General features: G+C 63.6%; 1 protein-coding gene across 2 annotated transcripts in view; it reads right to left on the bottom strand.

The window, feature by feature from the left end:
• Window positions 1-6046: 6046 nt before the first annotated feature.
• PLXNA1 (plexin A1) overlaps window positions 6047-17153 on the bottom strand; it is a 47399-nt gene continuing 36292 nt past the window's right edge. For both annotated transcript variants that reach the window (XM_031471091.2, XM_064496153.1), the window contains exons 24-32: window positions 13593-13739; window positions 13354-13513; window positions 12847-12950; window positions 12519-12615; window positions 12052-12242; window positions 11787-11956; window positions 10437-10649; window positions 10212-10362; window positions 6047-9212 (exon numbers count right to left, since the gene is read on the bottom strand). In XM_031471091.2, coding sequence (XP_031326951.2) covers window positions 9117-9212; window positions 10212-10362; window positions 10437-10649; window positions 11787-11956; window positions 12052-12242; window positions 12519-12615; window positions 12847-12950; window positions 13354-13513; window positions 13593-13739 — 1329 coding nt within the window. In that variant the 3' untranslated portion in view covers window positions 6047-9116. The remainder of the gene's footprint in view (window positions 9213-10211; window positions 10363-10436; window positions 10650-11786; window positions 11957-12051; window positions 12243-12518; window positions 12616-12846; window positions 12951-13353; window positions 13514-13592; window positions 13740-17153) is intronic.

The raw sequence follows: 17153 nt of genomic DNA, 5'->3' as shown, positions 1-17153 counted from the left end.
GGCTCTGGGGGCCGGGCGGCTCCTCTGTATGGCGTCTGGATGCTGCTCTTCCCCCGCCCAGCAGCCGCCTCTTCCTGACTGCAGGCTCCTTCTGCTGCCCGGGGGCCCCTCACCCCTGCTGTGCCCTGGACCAGCCTCACGACACAAGGGCCCTCCCTCACCTTCTTCTCAAGTCTCACCAGGAGGGGTGGGAGCCCCGCTGGGCTCCCAAGCGTTGGGCTCCTAAGCCCCTGCCTGCAGTGGGGTAACTCAGTCCTCTTTCAGCGAGACTCTGCTGGTGGCAGGGAGGCGGCCTAGGGGCTTCAGGACCCCCTCTCCTCACGTCAGGTCCTCCCGAGGGCGGCGCCCAGGGAGGGGCACGGAGTGGCGAGGGAACTCCTAGGCTCTAAGGGGTCTCCACTTTTGGGGATGAAAATGCCTGCGAGGGTCCCAGACATGCCCCCGTGACCCTTTCACACACATCAGTGCACAGTTCTCCCGACAGCCCAGAGGGGCCTGTCAGCTTGTTCCCCGTTTTACAGACGAGGAGATGGAGGCTGACGGTGGGACAGAGACTTGCCCCAGACACGCGGGACTTCATGCAAGACCCCTTCCCCTCTGCAGGCTGATCATTTTAGAGGAAGTTGTGTCTTAGAAACAATTTTTGAGTCATTCATTCTGGCAAGAGGGAAGAGGCCTTTCTGGGCCTTTCTTGGACTAAAAGCTGTTCTGGGCCCTCCCCTGCGTCCTTTCAGGAGTGTCCCAGCGTGTGTGAGACATTTCCAGAGAGACCAGGCCGCAGGGAGGCAAGCCCTGCTCAGACACAGATGCACATGTGCACGGGGTGGGTGGGCATGGTGTCCAGGGCCCGCTGAGGGCCTCCTGGCAAGGCGCACGGACGGAAGCTGGCAGAATGAGGGAGGAAAAGCACACGGGCCTCGTGAGAGGGGCACGGCAGGGCAAGGCCGGCCTGCAGGTGCCCTAAGCGAACTCGGCATCTAATTTTGCAGGGCAGGCACCAGGTGGTCCGTGAGGACTCCGGCGGGACAGAGCTGACGCTGGAGTCCTCCCCGGCGGGGACTGGGGGCTGCAGAGGCAGCGGGCGAGGTGGTCCCGGGCTGGGGGCCGGTGGCAAGGGGACCGGGAGCAGAACTGCAGGCGTCGGAGCAGGGGCCGGGGTGGCCTAGGGCCCCTCTGACCCCAGGGCACACTTGGTAACTTCCTGCCGGCAGCTGCTCGTGGCTGGAATCTCAAACCCTGTTTGCTTTCACTTGCTGCTTTACAGTCGCTTTCTGTTTAAGGCAAGCGATACCAGACGTCCACTTAGGACACTGCCTGAGGCTCCCCTTTCAAGTCCTTTCCTCTAGTTAAGACGGGGGAGTGTGTTGGAGGAAGTTCCGAGGCAGTGGAAGGGCCGCCGAGGCAGGGACAGCGCAGGGCGAAGGAAAGGGCGCGGTGGGCGCGCCGGGGCGCTGGGCTCCGGGGCGCTGGGCTCCAGGGCGCCGGGCTCCGGGGCCCTTCGTCCTCCACCTGTGAAAATGCAGTTGGGAGACAGCTGGGATCTGAATAAACAAACGATCATTCTGTCAGCCCGATAATGACATGGGCTATGTAAGAAAAAAATGTTTATCCTTTATAAAAAAAGAGAGCCGGGCTTCAAAGCCACTGCAGGGGAAGCTGGGCCAGAGGTTCTGGTGGAGCTCAGCGCCCAGCCCAGGGGTGGAGGGGAGCAGCGCACCGTCCAGGCTCCTCCAGGGGCACCTGCTGGGCGGGCGGGCGGGCAGCCAGGTGAGGCCTCGGAGTTGTCAGAGCCCCGGGGGATGGACCCCCGCAGACAGCAGGACTCCAGGCAGTGGAGGAGGGACGCCCCTGGGGCAGGAGCGGGGTTGGGCCTGGGGAAGGTGGGAGCGGCCGCTGGGGGCCTGGGGTGGGGAGATGAGAGGTCCTGCCCTGGCACCGCGCAGCCCCCGGGGAGGCGCCCAGTGGGCAGAGCTGTGGGGCCTTCGTCCCTGCAGCCGAGGGATGAGACCGTCAGGCCCGAGGGGAAGGGCGGGCCCTCCCGCTGCAGCACGTTCCGGGACTTTCCGCCCCACACGGTGGGCGCCAGGCTCCTTTAACGTGTGTTGTTACTTTAGATGTGGCAGGATACACGAAACACAAGACTTACCATCTAACCACTCTGAAGGCGTGGTTCACGGGCACTAAGCACATTCACATCCTTGTTCAGCCATCACCACTATCCACCCAGAACCTTTTCTTCTTCCCAAACAGAACCTCTGTCCCCACTAACCACTAACCCCACACCCCCTCCCCGTCCCCAGCCCCTGGCCCCCCACCCACTGGCCCCCCACCCACTGCCCGTCCCTGTGAACCTGACCCCCCAGGGCCTCCCTGAGCGGACGCCAGCAGGATCCGTCCTGTGACGGCTCGTTCACTAGCATCACGTCCTCGAGGCTCATCCGTGGTGCAGCAGGTGCCTGAGTTTCCCTCCGTCTCAGGCTGAATCACATCCCAGGGTGTGTAGCACATTCTGTTTGTCCCTGTGGGTTGTTCCCGCCTCTTGGCTGCCGTGAACGTGGGTGTGCAGACTTCTCTGCACCCTGGCTTTCAGGTCTGCTGCGTACGTACCAGAAGGAGGGCTGCTGGATCACGTGGTGGTTTTGTGTTGAGCTTTGAAGGAACCACTGCGGTGCTTTCCTCAGCAGCTGCCCCCTTTCCCTTTCCCACCAGCCGTGCACAGGTGTCCGGTGTCTCCACACCCTCCCTGACGTTCATGAGTTCAAATCCTTTGTGACCCTGCCTCTGCCGAAACTGGATGGATCTGGGGATAGAACTGGGGGGCTGGAGAGACAGGGGAGTTGCCCCCGGAAGTGGATGGATGGTGTTGACGGTGGAGTGGTGGGTGGGTGCGACTGCGACAGGGGGCAGCAGTGGACCAATGACTAGGTGGGTGGATGGGGAGCTGGTGGGGATTGGCAGGTGGGGTTCGATGGGGCAGCGAAGGAGAGGTGACATTACTCAGGCTGCAGCAGACCACCCCATACCCATCCCACGCCCTGGAGGTCCCCACTCCAGCCGCGTTGTGAAAACACCCAGGTCAGGGATCAGAATTCACCGACATCTGTCCGTGCTCGGGGTCCATCTCCTCTCACGGCCACCTGGCCCCGCCTGTTACCTGGCCAGCTCACCGGTCTAGTGGATCGTCTCGGGCCAGGACCCCCCCCCCCCAACACCAAGGTCCCATGGGCAGCACAAGCCGGCTGGCACGCAGAACTCGGGCATTTTGAGGGAGTTTCAAGTGGGCAATCAGCAATTACTTAGAGGCCACCAGGAAGAGACTGGGTGGTTGTGGAGGTGCCCAGGCACCTCAGCTATCCATCCACCCCCAGGAATCCTCGGCAGACACAGGCAGAACCTACAAACTGCACAAGACTCCCTGCTCCGTGCCCCGCATAACTCGGAAAACCCTGAGGTGCAGATGGACCGAGCGCTCCCACTGGCTATGTGACTTGGGTCTGGTCAGAGCACTTCATCCTCTGGATGGTTCAAATAGACATGTGGCCTAAAGTTGGCCAGTGAAGTCCCCACCTGGACACACGTGGAGCAAAGGGGCTTTCTTACCACTTGGTTGGTTAGCCGAGAGCCTCTAGCAGCCATTGGTGCCCTGATTTGGGAAGAGCCTGCCTTCTAATGAAACCTACACAGAGAACAGAGAAGGAGAAAGGCAGATTCCTTGTGACCTCATGGAGCCTCTGGATCCAGCCATGCCTGAAGCTGGATGTACCCTTGGACTTTCCATTGCAGGAGCCAGATTCCTTTCATTGCTCCAGCCAGTTTAGGTTGTTTCTGCCATTTGTAATGGAGAGGGGCCCCCTAGCAAGGAATGCATGCTTGGGTATGATTGGGGTGGTCTTCAGCTGGACACAGAAAAGCCAATTTCTCAAACTAAGTACTTAGACCCCAAGTAAGCTGGCGGATAGTCTAGGCTTGAATGCTGGCTCCACACTGACAGCTCTGTGTCCGTGGGGAAGCGGTGCATCTCACCTGTCCCCAGGTCCTCCTGCGTGCAGACTGAATGCTGCCAGCCTGTAATGGTCAGTGTGTCCTGGGCCATGCTGCAGAAGCAGCGGTTCCTGCAAGGTCTGTGTCCTGCACACGCTCATGCCATGCGCCCACTGCAGACGGTGGTGGCTCTGCTCTCCAGAACCCTCGCTCCTGAGAACTAGACGTCTAGCCCAGGTGTGATCCAAGCACCTTCCACTGATGCCTCCCCAGCTGCTTCCAGAAAGGCCACATGTGCCAGGAAGCAGCATCACCTGACGGGCTGCAGGGTCCCCAGGGGGCAGCAGGGCCGGCGCCCCCAGAGAGCCTCCCAGGTGGCCCCTGGCCCTCTAGCCCCATGGCCTCCACGTGTGAATCAGAGCCTGCCCTCTTGCTGCCCAAGGAGCCCAGAGCAGCCCCAGCTCCTCCTGGGACTGGAGACCCCTCCGTGGCCTCTTGCGCTGCTCCTCCAGCACGCCAGCCACCCTGCCCGGAGACACTGCCCTCTCAGGACCCCCGCCACCGCGCATCCCCAGACGGCCCTCGCCATCTGTCCAGCTGGCTGCCACCCCATGCCCCCCGCAGTCCCCCGGGTGATCTCCAGCCTGGCCTGTTATGTTATCCTGGCTCACGGGGTCCGTGCTCCGTCCGCCACTCCATCACCAGGGCCTAGCAGTGCTGGGCACACCGGCACCCCCACCCTTCTGCCCCGCCCAGAGCGGCTGGCGAGCCCGGCACTGACACCCTCCCGCACCACGCTCCCCGCACAATCACGCTTGATCACGGTGAGCCCTGGCCGCACTGTGCTGAGATGGCCGCCTGCTTCCAGGCTGGCAGGGCTGGGCTCTCGGTGGCCTAACCAGGGTAATTGAGGCACGGCTGATTGTGCTGCAAAGCTGGAGGGCACAGAGCTGTGGGGACAGGCCACGTCACACCCCAAATGGGACCATGTTTGCTGAATCTGTTTCCGACGCAATTTCATGCTGATTACACTGATTCCTTTTTGGTAATTGAGCCTGGCGCTGAGCTCGCCGCCTGCGGCCCCGGCTGTCAGGATGGGCCTGTTTTGGAGCAGGAGGCACTGATGATTTATGGACCCCGTCAGCGCCCTCAGAACAGATTCTGCGGAAAGACAGGCAGGAGCGTGGCCCGGCTTCTCGAGGGACACCCCCCCCACCCGCTTTCAGTCCCACGAGGCGGCTCACCGTGGCCCTCAGCTTCCCTCGCCACCTGCGTGTGGGTTGCTGTCAGGTCCGCAGCAGGTCACTGGCCATGCCAACAGTGGCTGGACGACGAGTGGGCCGTCGGCCTTGTCACTGTTACTTCCTGGGTGGCCTGGAGATCAGGCACAGGCCGGTGTGCAGATCTGCCCCTTGAGGTCCATCACACCTGCCTCATTCATTCCTAAGCCTGCCTCCTCTGTATTGGCCACCTCTGACGCCAACACCTTCGGGTAGAAACGGCGGTCCCTGTCGGATCAGCCCAGAGCCAGGGCCCTGCCCAGAGGCACTGCTGGGAGAGTCTACATCAAGACCTCGGTCAGGAAACCCACGTCTGAACCCTCACGGGGCGGGACTGGTCTGTGCCAGAAAGGCCGCATTTCCCAGACTGAGTTCCTCGGCTTCGAGGTTCCCAATGGGGTGCTCCTGGCCAGAAAGCCCGGGGCTGTGCAGTTCTAGCCCTGCTGCCCCGGGTGGGCTGCCCCGGGCCCTCTGGGTTGGAGCCTGCACTTCAGCAGGCCCCGGGGGAGCAATGCTCTGAGCCCAGGCGCGAGGACACACTGCGGGGCCCAGGGGCAGCGGAAGCCACCGGGCGCTACCGGGCGGGGACCAGGCCGAGTCGGGTGCCCAGGTGACCCTACAGACTCCGGGCGCCACACTGCTGGGCCTGCTGCCCTGGCCACACCGAGCACCAGTAGCACCAAGGCCCGGCCACAGCCGAGGGTGGAGAGTGGGATGTGTGTGCAGCCGTGCTGGCCGTGTGCCCCCCAGACCCCTTCCAGCAACGAAAACCCGGAGCCGTGAGCTTTAGCAAAAATGTTTACTCTCTCCTTAGTGTGTATGTATTTACAAGTACTAAATCTGAGACAGTAAAATAGGAAACAGCCGTGTATTTACACAACCTGCGGGCCGAGCGCCTGTCAGCCCTACTGCCCCTGGGCGAGGCGGGGGCCGAGAGGGCGGCTCAGGTCGCCAGTGATCGCTCTTCTTTTGGGTGGGGGCTCTGTGGCGTTAAAGGACAGCTAATTGTGGGCTTCATCTTAAAAATATCTCTCTCTCTAAATATATCTATTCTAGCATGTGTAGCACCAACGGCGTGAGCCCTCAGCTCCAGGACGGGCAGGGGCTCACTCGGCAGGGCTGACCGGGGAGGGTGGGCGCCACTTGGCCAGCCACAGGCCCCTCTTCCTGGGCCCAGGGCTGGGGAGTAGGGAGCCGGTGGCCCTGGGTCAGGGAGCGCGGGCAAGCTCGAGGTATATGGGGAGGCCAGGCTCCCAGACCCAGGCTGAGCCGTCCCGGGCACTCCCTGAGACGCGTGCAGGTGAGGGGAGGGCTGACCGTGGCAGGACAGGCAGTAGCAGCAGTGTCCAGGCGGCGGGTGTCCTGACTCAGCGCCCTGCCCACAGCCCAGACCCCCAGCCCTGGGAGTTAGGAGGACCTCAGGCAGTTGCACCTCCTGCGTGCACAGAGCAGGCTCCAATCCCTGTGCCCCAGGCTAGAGCCAGAGCTTGGGGTCCGAGTGCCTGGCAAGGAGGATGCTGGAGGTGACGGTGGGTGCCTGGGCACGGTGAGGACCGTGGAACCAGGGATGAGGAGGCCTCAGAGTCAAACTCCAGACCCAGGGAGGGAGACACAGCCGTGGTGCGCTGGGTGGACAGCAGGCCTAGGTCCGCGATCAGCTCGTGTGTAAACAGACAGTGCTAAAGTGCTTGCACCTGACATGTGTGCGAGCCCCACGAGGCCACACGCCAGGCAGGGCTGGCCACTCCCCTCCCTCCGTGTCACTCCCACCCAGCCCGCCAGCTACCGGGCGACAAGGGCCCCCTCATGGTGGGCACAGGGGCCAGCTCCCCGTGGGGCCCTGGGAAGGGGATTGGACTCTGAAGAGGGTGGCACAGGGGCTGAGGAGCCCCCAGCCCGAGCAGGACCGGAAGAACAGGGGCTTTGATCAGAAACAGCGTTGGGGAAAACTCGGGGGGTGAGGCTCGTACCTCGGCGGCATCTGGGCAGGAAGGGGCACCCAGGGTGGAAGCCCATGCTGGCCTGAGCTCCAGCTGGACACCCACCTCGGTGGGAGGCCCAAGCCCTGCTCAGTGCCCACGGGGCCCAGGGAAACCTGTCCCCCCTGCCCCCCCCGCCCCGTTCCAGGAGCTTCCTGAGTCAGAAGGTGGCGGATTTCTCCCCCACCCCCACCCTTCTCGCGAGGGAGCAGCTCCTAAGCTGATCAAGGTGCTTGGTCCGGCTCACGCTGCTTGGGGGGGATGGAGGACGGGCGGCCTGTGGGCGCAGGGCCGGCCACAGTTAGCTGTCCCTTAAAGTCCGTGGGAATCTTCAGTACCGTCGAAAAAGTGAATTGAAAAGGGGACGGGCCACTGCCTTCACAAGTGACTGATTAATTAAAAAACATGGAAAAAAGGGCCTAACAATCTCTAGTATTCAACACTTGCAGTTTTAAAAAGACCAAGTCAGACTAAACGCTAGCACAGTCATGCAGGAGTCCACGGCCCGCGTCCGTGGAAACAGGATGACCCGCGGGGCGAGGCGCGGAGGCCCCGGGAGCCCCACGCAGGGAAGCTCTGGCCACGCTCTCAGCAACCGTTTGGCATCGTTCCCTCTGCCTTCATTTCCTTGTTCTAGCTGAAAAATTTCTCCTCCTCCAGGTAACTGTGCAGGACCCCACTGGGGCTGGAGACTGAGGCTAGAGCCACATATATATATATGTATATATATGTACAGGGTTTTTAATTAAAAATGTGTTCTCTTTCGCTCGCTGAGGGCAGGGTGGGCAGGGCCGACCCCCAGGCCCCCTGGTCACTGCATCCTGCTCCCGGCCAGGCCAGTGGGTGTGGTCCGAGGCCCCCGCTGGACCGCTGCCCGAGCAGAGCAGGACTCCTTTGTTCCCCGAAAACATGAGTGTTGTCCCCTCTATGTCCCAGCGCCCTGAGGGGCCAGCACGCTGCTGAGAGGCAGACTGGAAGGTGGATGAAGGAGCTGGGACGGGGCGGGGGGGGCTGCTCCTGAGACCTCCACCAGTGGAGCTCAGCCCAGGGTGGGCAGGGGAATAAATAAGGGGGAACGTGCACTCCTGACCCGGAGCCCCAGGCCCATTGGCTCCCAGAGGCACAGCCCTGAGGACAGAAAGGGGACCCGAGTCCTTCTGGAAGTCACTTGGGCCCTGCGCAGAGCCAGCCTGCAGCCCCTCCATAGGAGGGGGCCGGGGCCTCTCTCGGGGCGAGGTCAACGTGGAGCTCCAGCCTTGGCCGCGGAGAGCACGCGGTGAATCGGAGGATGGTGGCGGTGGTGTGGCGGCGAGTGTAGGGGTGCCGGACATGACAGGGGGTGGCAATGGCCCAGACCCACGTCAGCTCACCTTGGCTGGGCCCTGGGTATTCAGCTCCCCCGGCTGCCAGCCAGGCCCCAGCCCTCAGACTCTGCCCAGGAAACCTGGCCCAGCTGACCCCTGCCCAGCCCTTGGCCCTCCTGGCCTCGGCAGTCTGGCCTCAGGGAGACGGACTGGCCTCTCCCTGCTGGAGGGCTCCAGCCCAACCCACAAGTCCTCCGCAGTCACCCTAGCATCCCGAGCAGAACCCTGCTCACACCTGGGCTCCCCAGCCCTGTGGCAAGTGGCTCTGGGCAGGGAAGGTACTGTAGGCACCATCTCACCCACACCAACTAAGAACTGGGACCCCTGCCAGGCCGGAAGGGGACGAGGAGGCTGGGGGACCAGGACAGCACACCTGGCCCCCAGTGCAGGACACTCGGCCTGGCCAGGGTGGGGCTGCCTCCGCGGACCTCCCAGCTCTGGCCACCAGACGGAGGCTGTCCCGAGGGCCCTCTCACTCAACTCCTGCTTGCTGGGCTGTTGCGGCTGGCGGCTCAGCTGCTCAGGGCCATGGTGTCCACCACCTGCTCCAACTTGCTCCGGAGCCGCTGCCGCCGAGCCTGCTCGTCCTTCTCCAGGGCTGTCAGGATCTGGGGACAGGAAGGGCCGTCAGGCCTGGCCGGGGCTCGAGCTGAGGTCCTCCCACTCTCAGCTGAGAGACCCCCAGGACCTGGCATCCCCCAGAAGCACCACCAACAGGGCCCTGGCCACAGCCAGAACTGCATGTCCCAGCAGTGCAGTGTCCCTGACTTTCAGCTGGGGCTGGGGCCCCGAGCTCCAGGACCACCCCCAGCACCTGCCAGTCTTGCTGGGCCCTCTGCTCACACTCCCATCTCCTGCTGGCGGTCAGTCCGTCCACTGGCTCCCTGCCACCACTCCCCTCCCACCCCCGCCCCACGTCTCTGGGCTCTCGGGGAGAACCCCAGTCCCCACCCCAGAACACTGTCATCCTCCTTGGCCCTGCTGCCCACACCCTGCGCCTGCCTGTCACCCCGCGGCTCATGCCTCCCTTCTCCGCTCTGGAAGCGACCCCGGGGCCGCCTCCTCGAGGTCAGCTGAAGGTCCTCCTGCTCAGCCCCGTGCCCCATTCTCTGACCTGCAGCCCGAGTCTCCCCTGAGCTCACAGCTCCCCACCCCTCAAACGTACACAAATGTTCCTGACCCGACCCTGCAGCTTTCTCACCTCCTGGTCACTAGTCCAAAGTCAGAGCGAGTCCTGCCGCTCTCCCACCCCTGCAGCCTGGCATGTCAGACACAGCTCCTGCCTCTCCCCAACACCCCCCCGGCAGATCATGGCTGTCTCTGAACCCCGAGGGCCCCCCGAAGCCTGCACCCCCTGAGACGGCCCTGTCTTCCCCTCCCACCCCAACTCTGATTCAGCCTCATGGCCTCCACGGTTGGTTCCACAGCTGGGCCTGCTCTGGCCTCAGGGCCCACTCTGCCTCTGCAGCCCCGTCTGATGCAGCCTGTGCGTCAGCCGTCCGTCCCCAACTGCTCCAGGCACACACACGCGTCACTCACGCAGCAGAACAAACTGCACAGGCCCAGGGGTCCGGGGCGGGCGGGGGCGGGGGCGGGGCCCGGCTCACCTCGTCCTTGTACTTGATGATGTAGGAGTAGATCTCATGCAGGGCACTCATGCTGTTGAACTGGCTCAGGTGCAGCCGCGACTGCTCAGCCAGGTATGCACTCATGTCCTGGTCGCTGATGGCGGGCATCTTGGCAATGTCAGCGTAGTACCTGTGCAGAGTGGGCGGGCGCGTGAGCGGGGTCCCAGCCCCTCCGCCCCGCCGGCCCCCACCCTGCACGCCCACCTCTCCACCCAGCTCTTGTAGTTGGGGATGTCCTTGGCGTAGAGCAGCTTGTTGGAGGGCGAGTCCTTGCCCAGCTTGTGCTCGGACGTGGAGCACGAGTCCATGAAGGTCTGGGCCACCACCGACAGGCAGGCGTCCGTGATGCTGCTCTTGTGGATGTCGAACACGAACTGCGGGTTCTTGATCACGTTCACCCAGAAGCGCAGGGGCAGGCTGCGAGCAGGGGCACACAGTCAGGTGGAACCTCGGCACCCTCAGGACAGCCGGGGGAAGGGGCCAGCCTGCGGATTTCCATGCAGACGGGGAGACAGGCCCAGGCTGCCAGGCAGCAAGCGAGGGCAGTCTCCTGCTGCCCAGCCCCTCCCCACAGTCACAAGGCACCTCCCGCCCTGGGCACCACTGTGCGTGGCTGCAGCCCTCCAGGTCTGAGTGCTGGCTCACTCAGCAGGAGCCACCCCCCTGAGCAGGCTCACCCCTGCTCCTGCCCACAGACGGAGACCAGCAAAGGCTCCAGGAGACACAGCCCCAGAGACAACTGCCCTCTGTACCCGGAGTGCCACTTCCAGGACAACCAGCAGCCACCTGGGGCTATTTGAATTCACATGAAGTTAGGAGTTAAGATTCTTGGCTGCACCAATCAGGTGTCAGATGCTCCTACACATTCATGGCCATGTGGATGGCACCAACCTAGAACCTCCATCATCACAGGAAGCCCCCCCCCCATGACGCTGCCTCCCCCAGGTGCCCCGTGGACCCCCTCCAGGTCCACAGGCAGCGCAGGTGGAGGTGGGCTCGGGGAGCAGAAGCAGGCAGAGGACAGAGTGCTGGGTGGGTAAGGGCACAGGGAGAAGTGGCCCGAGGCACAGAGCTTGTGCAGACCGGGCAGTCACTGCCAAGCGATGCGGTCAGCTCTGGAGACAAAAGCCAGAATGGGCTGCTGGCCCTGCTCACCCCTTGGGGGTGAGAGCCTGGGGTGTCTGCAGTCACCATCACCCGCACTGCTGGAGCCAGCCAGCGCAGGTCTGGCCCTCTGAGCCCATTTCTCAGGCAGAAACCCACACACAGCTGTGCATGCCTGGGGACCGCCCCCAACTCCCACACCCGAGGGAGTCCTGCAAGTTGCAGCAGAGGGTGTGCGCAGGTTGGGGGCAGTGGATGCCCCGCTGGGTGAGTCAGGAAGTCCCTCACCTGGTGGCCTCTCCTCCTCCGTTAGAACAGGGCGGGGTCCACCCTGGCCCCTGGTGGATGGGCCTCTTGCAGCACCAGAGCCGCCAGGCTCCCTGCTCGAGCGGGCTGAGTGCCGCCCTTGGTGTGGCTGTGCCCCCCGCCCGCCCCACTGCCCGCAGGTACCAGTTGCTCTTCCAGGTGTGGCGCACGTCTGAGTCGTGAATCTGGTGCTGGTCGGCCTGCTCGTCCAGGAAGTCGAACATGTACTTGATGGCCAGTGGCAGGGCCGAGCCCCGGTGCGCTGTGCTGAAGATTGTCTCAAAGAGGTCGTCCACGAACTTCTGCAGTGTGCCCTGTGGGTGGGCGAGTGGGACACAGCTCCAGGCGCCGCCCCAGCCCTGTGCCCCGGCCAACACGCACTCAAGGGTGCGGGGTCCCACCCGCCCACCTTGGTGGCCAGCAGCCGTGTCAGGTAGATCTCTGAGACCATCTTGCTGCCACGGTCACCCTCCCGCTGGTCCAGGTGGTCGTGGTTCTTCACCAGGTGCCACAGCTTGGTGCCGCTCTCCAGGTCGGGCGTGATCATGGGCGTGCGGGAGCGCAGGCTGTCGGGGCTGCTGGCCGTGCGGAGCATGCTCTCTGCGGGCAGTGCGCGGTCAGCCGCCACGCCCGGCACCCAGTCCCGCCCCAGCCTTGTCTGAAAACTGGGGCCACTACCCCACCTCCCTGGGCTGCTGGGGACGGTGGCACCAGGAGATGGCACTAACGACCATCGTGTGGGGTACATTCTGTCCAGGGAAAGGCTGTGACCAAGCCCTCCCAGCCTGCCTCAGCGCCCTCCAGGAGCAGTGTCCTGTCCAGGCTGGTGGCCTGCCCACTGCCCCCAGTGCTGTTGCTGCCCCCCGCTGCCCTCACCGTATCTGCTGAGGGACTTGGTGAAGGTGGACGAATTGGAGATGTTGTAGGCGGATGTCTGCTTGGGCACCAGGGCCACAGAAGACCCATCTGTCACCTGTGGGCAGAGGGCTGGGTGACACAGGACCCACCACCCAGGGCCAGTCTCTCTCCTGGGCCTCAGCCTCCCCACCAGGTGCCTCTGGGGCTGTGGGGCTGCATATGGGCCGGGGTGGAGCCCAGACGCTCTCACGTGAGCCCATCCCTTTTTCTTCTGGAGCTCGACCCTACCACCGGGTCTGGACACCCGGAGCGCCGAGCTGTGGCCGGGGTCAGGGCTGGGGGTCACCTGGTAGTGGGCCAGCGTGTTCAGCCTTTTCCAGTCGTTGTCGATCTTGGTGGTGACATCCTCGTCCTGCAGAATGATGCGGGCCATGCGGCCCTGGCGCCACTCTGGGGGGGAGGGGCACGCTGTAGGAGCGGGGCCACGGGGAGGTGCCACCCTGCCCCACCCTGGGCCCCCGTGGTCTGCCCTGCCTTCCAGAGCTCTCGTCCGGCTCCTCAGCCTGCTCTCCAGGCCTCTATGGCGGCTCCAGCCACATCCATTGGACCCGAGCCTGGACCTGCTCTCCTTCCCCGACTCCCCTAGCTCAGCAGGTACGCCCGCCTCCACTGCTGTCCTGCTCGTAAGCCAGCGCCGCCCCCAGCCTCACTGGGTCCCCCAGCTCCTTGAGCCCTCGGGAGCCCGCCTCCGCCCCCGGCAGGACCAGCTTGGGGGACCCAGCCCGGATCGGGCATCACATCCCTCCCATTAAACCCTCCAGCCAGCACTGGTGGCTGGACCCCAGGGGCTCACCCAGGTCCATGTCCCCGGCCTTGGGCCGCTGGGAGTAGGGCACGCCCTTATACACGGCATCCAGCAGCTTCTCCTTGACCTGCGTCACCGTGTCGCAGTTCAGCCCCTTCACTGCCACCTCGGGCGCGTTCTCGTTCTCAGGGTTCACGCAGTTCAGGGTCTGCGGGAGAGGGGCGGGGTGTCAGCCCCTCCCCCGGCAGGCGTGGGGGGAGTGCCCCCTCCCCCACCGCCCGGCTCACCAGCGTCTTGTAGTCGATCTGCTGCCGGATGAGCTTGTCCTCGCTCAGGGAGTAGCGCGCCTCGCCCGTGATGGCGTCGATGGGGCCCTTCTCCATCTGCTGTTTGATGGCGCAGTACAGCAGGAAGAGCGGCTCCCCAGCGCACTCCTGCGGGCGCGTGGGCGGGCGTCAGCTGTGGCAGACCCGGGCGCCAACCCCGCCCCCCAAGGAGAACAGCAACACCTCCAAACTCCAGAACCCTGGTTCCCAAGCCCGAGGAAGGCTGCGTGAGAACAAACCACCCCCACAGGGCCGGGGGTGGAAATCCTACAAGAAAGCTCAGCAGGGGGTCAGCAGGGGGCAATCGGGGAGGACCCAGGCCTGACACTCCACCTGAAGACTCCCCTGGCTCAGCCTCGGTAAGACTACTGTCCCCCAGCCCCACTCACTGGAGCTGACCCGCCCCCACAGCCCGAGGCACCACACTGGGTGTGACCCTGACCCACAGGGATAGGAGCCCCTGCAGGCAGAGGGCCGCCCCACCCCCATTCCTGGAGAACAGGTGCCCAGTGCCAGCACGGGGCAGACGCACGGACCCAGGGCAGCTCATCAGCCCGCGGGGCACAGAGGGCAGGCATCTGGGCACTCAGCAAAGGTCAGCCCGGCCCAGCTCCAACCCCACAGCCCCAGCTACCCACGTTGCAGCCATCAAAGCCGCCTCCTTCTCCACCCGGTGCGTCCCCACACTTGCACCTGCTGCCCCTATAACCCAGACTCTCTCCCTCTGGTCTTCGCTGGCCCTTCCAGAGTCCACCCCACGTCCTCTTGGCAGAAAGGCTCTCCTGGACCCTTGATGCGACACAGAGCCTGCCGCACTTCCAGGCTCTGCTGCCCTTAAAGGATCCTACTTGCTTTTCTGCCGTTTCCCTCTAGAGTGGAAGCTGCCTGCAGGTCAGGGCAAGTCTGGCCTGCTCAGTTACAGCCCTAGTGCCCCGCAGGAGCCTGCACATGAGGCTGGGCTCCATGGGCATGGCTAGACAACAGAGGGTGTGACCGAAAAGAGCTGTGGAAGGAGCGCCTCTGCCCACCAGGCCTGCTGTGTGTCCTGCACAGGTGAGTCCGCCAGAGCTGCACACGGTGCCTCTCGTCCCGGCCGCCTCGCGGAGCATGGGAGCAAGCGTGGCCCAAGCAGGCAGCTGCCCGGCCCATGCCGCGGCCCCGCCCCTTGACCAGATGCCCCGGGCACCCCAGCAGCACCTGCAGTGACCAAGGAGACAGCTGCCACTGGGCGGCCGGAGCACAGGTCAGCCCGAGACCCTCCGACAACATGCTGCTCTTTGAAATTGTTTCACTTTCGAGCCTGGCTTCACCAGGTCGGCCAGTAAGGAGGCCGGGCTGGCAGAGAGGCGGAGCCCTCAGCAGCTGCCGCTCCTCCTGCAAACGCACGTGGACCGAGCCGTTGGGGGTGGTCCCAGGCTTGACTCCCTCGGAGGAAAAGGGGTGTCTCAGAAGGTCAGAGAGTGAGCTTACTGGCCAGAGTTAGACAGCAGGTGATGAGAAGGCTGGACTGAACCTAGATCGACCCACCTCTAAAGCACCGGGTCCCTGAAAGCCTCTCAGAAGGCGCAGGCTGGGCAGGAGGTACACCCTCGGCCCAGCTGGCAGGCTCTGACCCGCTGCCGCAGGGCCTGCCCAGACAGGTGGGGCAGGCGCCAGAGACGGGAAGACCCTCCCTGCACAGGGCTGGACTCGGGACCGCGGTGGCTCCCAGTCCCAGGCGTTGCCAGTGAGCTTCCAAGGGAAAAGGCTGCACGCATGATAAGCGGTGTTAAAACAAGGGCTTCTCCGCGTGGGGGAGAAAAACCAAGTGATGCAGGACGCGTGGCACTCGAGAGGGACCCGGCTGAAGGAAAGGTGGGGAACTCGGGTTTCCGCTTAACGGCAAAGCAGACTCTGCGCATCTGCTCCCTAAACCAATGGTCGCCACCTCTAGAACCTGGTGGGGGGCCCATGCCTGTCATTTAGAGGTGCTGAGGTGACCACAGAGTAGCTTCCCTGGTGGAAGTTTTTTCTAAAGGCAGCAAAGAATGAAAAGGATCTGGGTTGTTAAAAACGGCTGGTGGAACACAGAAAAGAAGCTACGAAGCTAAAGAGGGTTGGGGAACCTCACACACACATTACTAAGTAAAAGCCACTCTGCAAACTGTGTGGTCCCAGCCGTAAACGTCCTGGGAAGGCAAGACCACAGAGACTGAAAAGGCAGGTGTCGACCAGGGTTGGGCGGGGGTGGAGAGGGATGAACAGCGCGGACAGAGGGTTTCTGGGGCAGTGACAACGTGTGTGACATCATAACAACGGATCTGTGACATTATACATCTGTCCAAGCCCACAGCCTGTGTAACGCGCAGTGGGAACCCCAGTGTAAACCATGGATCCTGGGTGGTGCTCATGTCAGTGTGGGTTTATAAGTCGTGACAAACGGACCATCTGGTGGGGATGCTGACAGCAAGGATGTGGTGGGGGCAGCGGGTATTTGGGACCTCTCTATCTCCCGCTCCGTCTCGCTGTAAACACCCTCTACCTGCAATGTCCCACGAGGACCACGCACCTGCATGACACAGAACACACGCCTGACCCAGCTTTGCAGCCTGGGTGTGTCCCACTGGGCGTGCAGAACTGAGACAGACAGGGATGGCCGCAGCGAAGACAGCTCGAACCCACTGATCCCCGTGCTTTAAACCTGCTCCTCCAGGTTCACACAGACGATGTGACCAGCACGTCACCCGGCTGGCACACAAGTGCACCTTTACAGGGAATGCACAGCTCTGCAGTCACTGCCACCCACCCTGCGTGACAACTGTCATCATCTGCTGGGCATCACCAGGATGGCTGGACCACTGCCCGCCTGGGACAAGCCCCGGCCCTGCCTCAGGGCCTTTGCCCCATCTGGCTGACATCTCACATCTGGGCTCAACCTCACCCATCTGTCTACATTCTTACTCCCCCCTTGACACCCGCTCCTCTCACCTGCCCGTTTCCCAGGCTCAGCAGCAACCTGCATGGAGAACAAAAAGCCCCACCACTGTCCCCAACTCAGGACGCCCGCCTGGAGCTGAGGCTACGCAGCCACGAAGCCACCGCTGTGAAGATCAGACCGAGGCTACCCCACCCTCAGCCACAAGGGTCCCCGCTCCCTCGTCCACCAGGGAGCGCTCACCTGGGGCCACCTTGCAAGAACCAGGCCCGTCTGCCAAACCTCCAGGTTTTTCAAGGGAAACTGGACAGACATCTGGGTCTGACGACCTCCCACTTCTAAGGTGCAGGGGGCCTCCACCTTGAGCCACATCTACCCGGCCGGCCAGCTGCACCCCGTTCTGAGGACAGCCTGGCTCCTGAGGGCCTGCCTCCTGGGGCTGGGGTTCTCCCAGCCAGGGGAGGGGGGAGTGGGTGGCCACTCCCGCCTCACAACAGGGCCCCAGGAACCCCCAGGCACCTCCTCAGGCTGGCCCAGTGCCGGGTACTGGACACACAGACACCCCTGCCCAGGTGGCTCCTACGAACTCAGCTCTAGGCCACAGGCAC

The sequence above is a fragment of the Camelus dromedarius genome, chromosome 17 (assembly GCF_036321535.1).
Source record: "Camelus dromedarius isolate mCamDro1 chromosome 17, mCamDro1.pat, whole genome shotgun sequence".
NCBI lineage: Eukaryota > Metazoa > Chordata > Mammalia > Artiodactyla > Camelidae > Camelus > Camelus dromedarius.
Note: the sequence above shows the minus strand (reverse complement) of the source record. Positions and strands in the feature narration are given on the sequence as shown.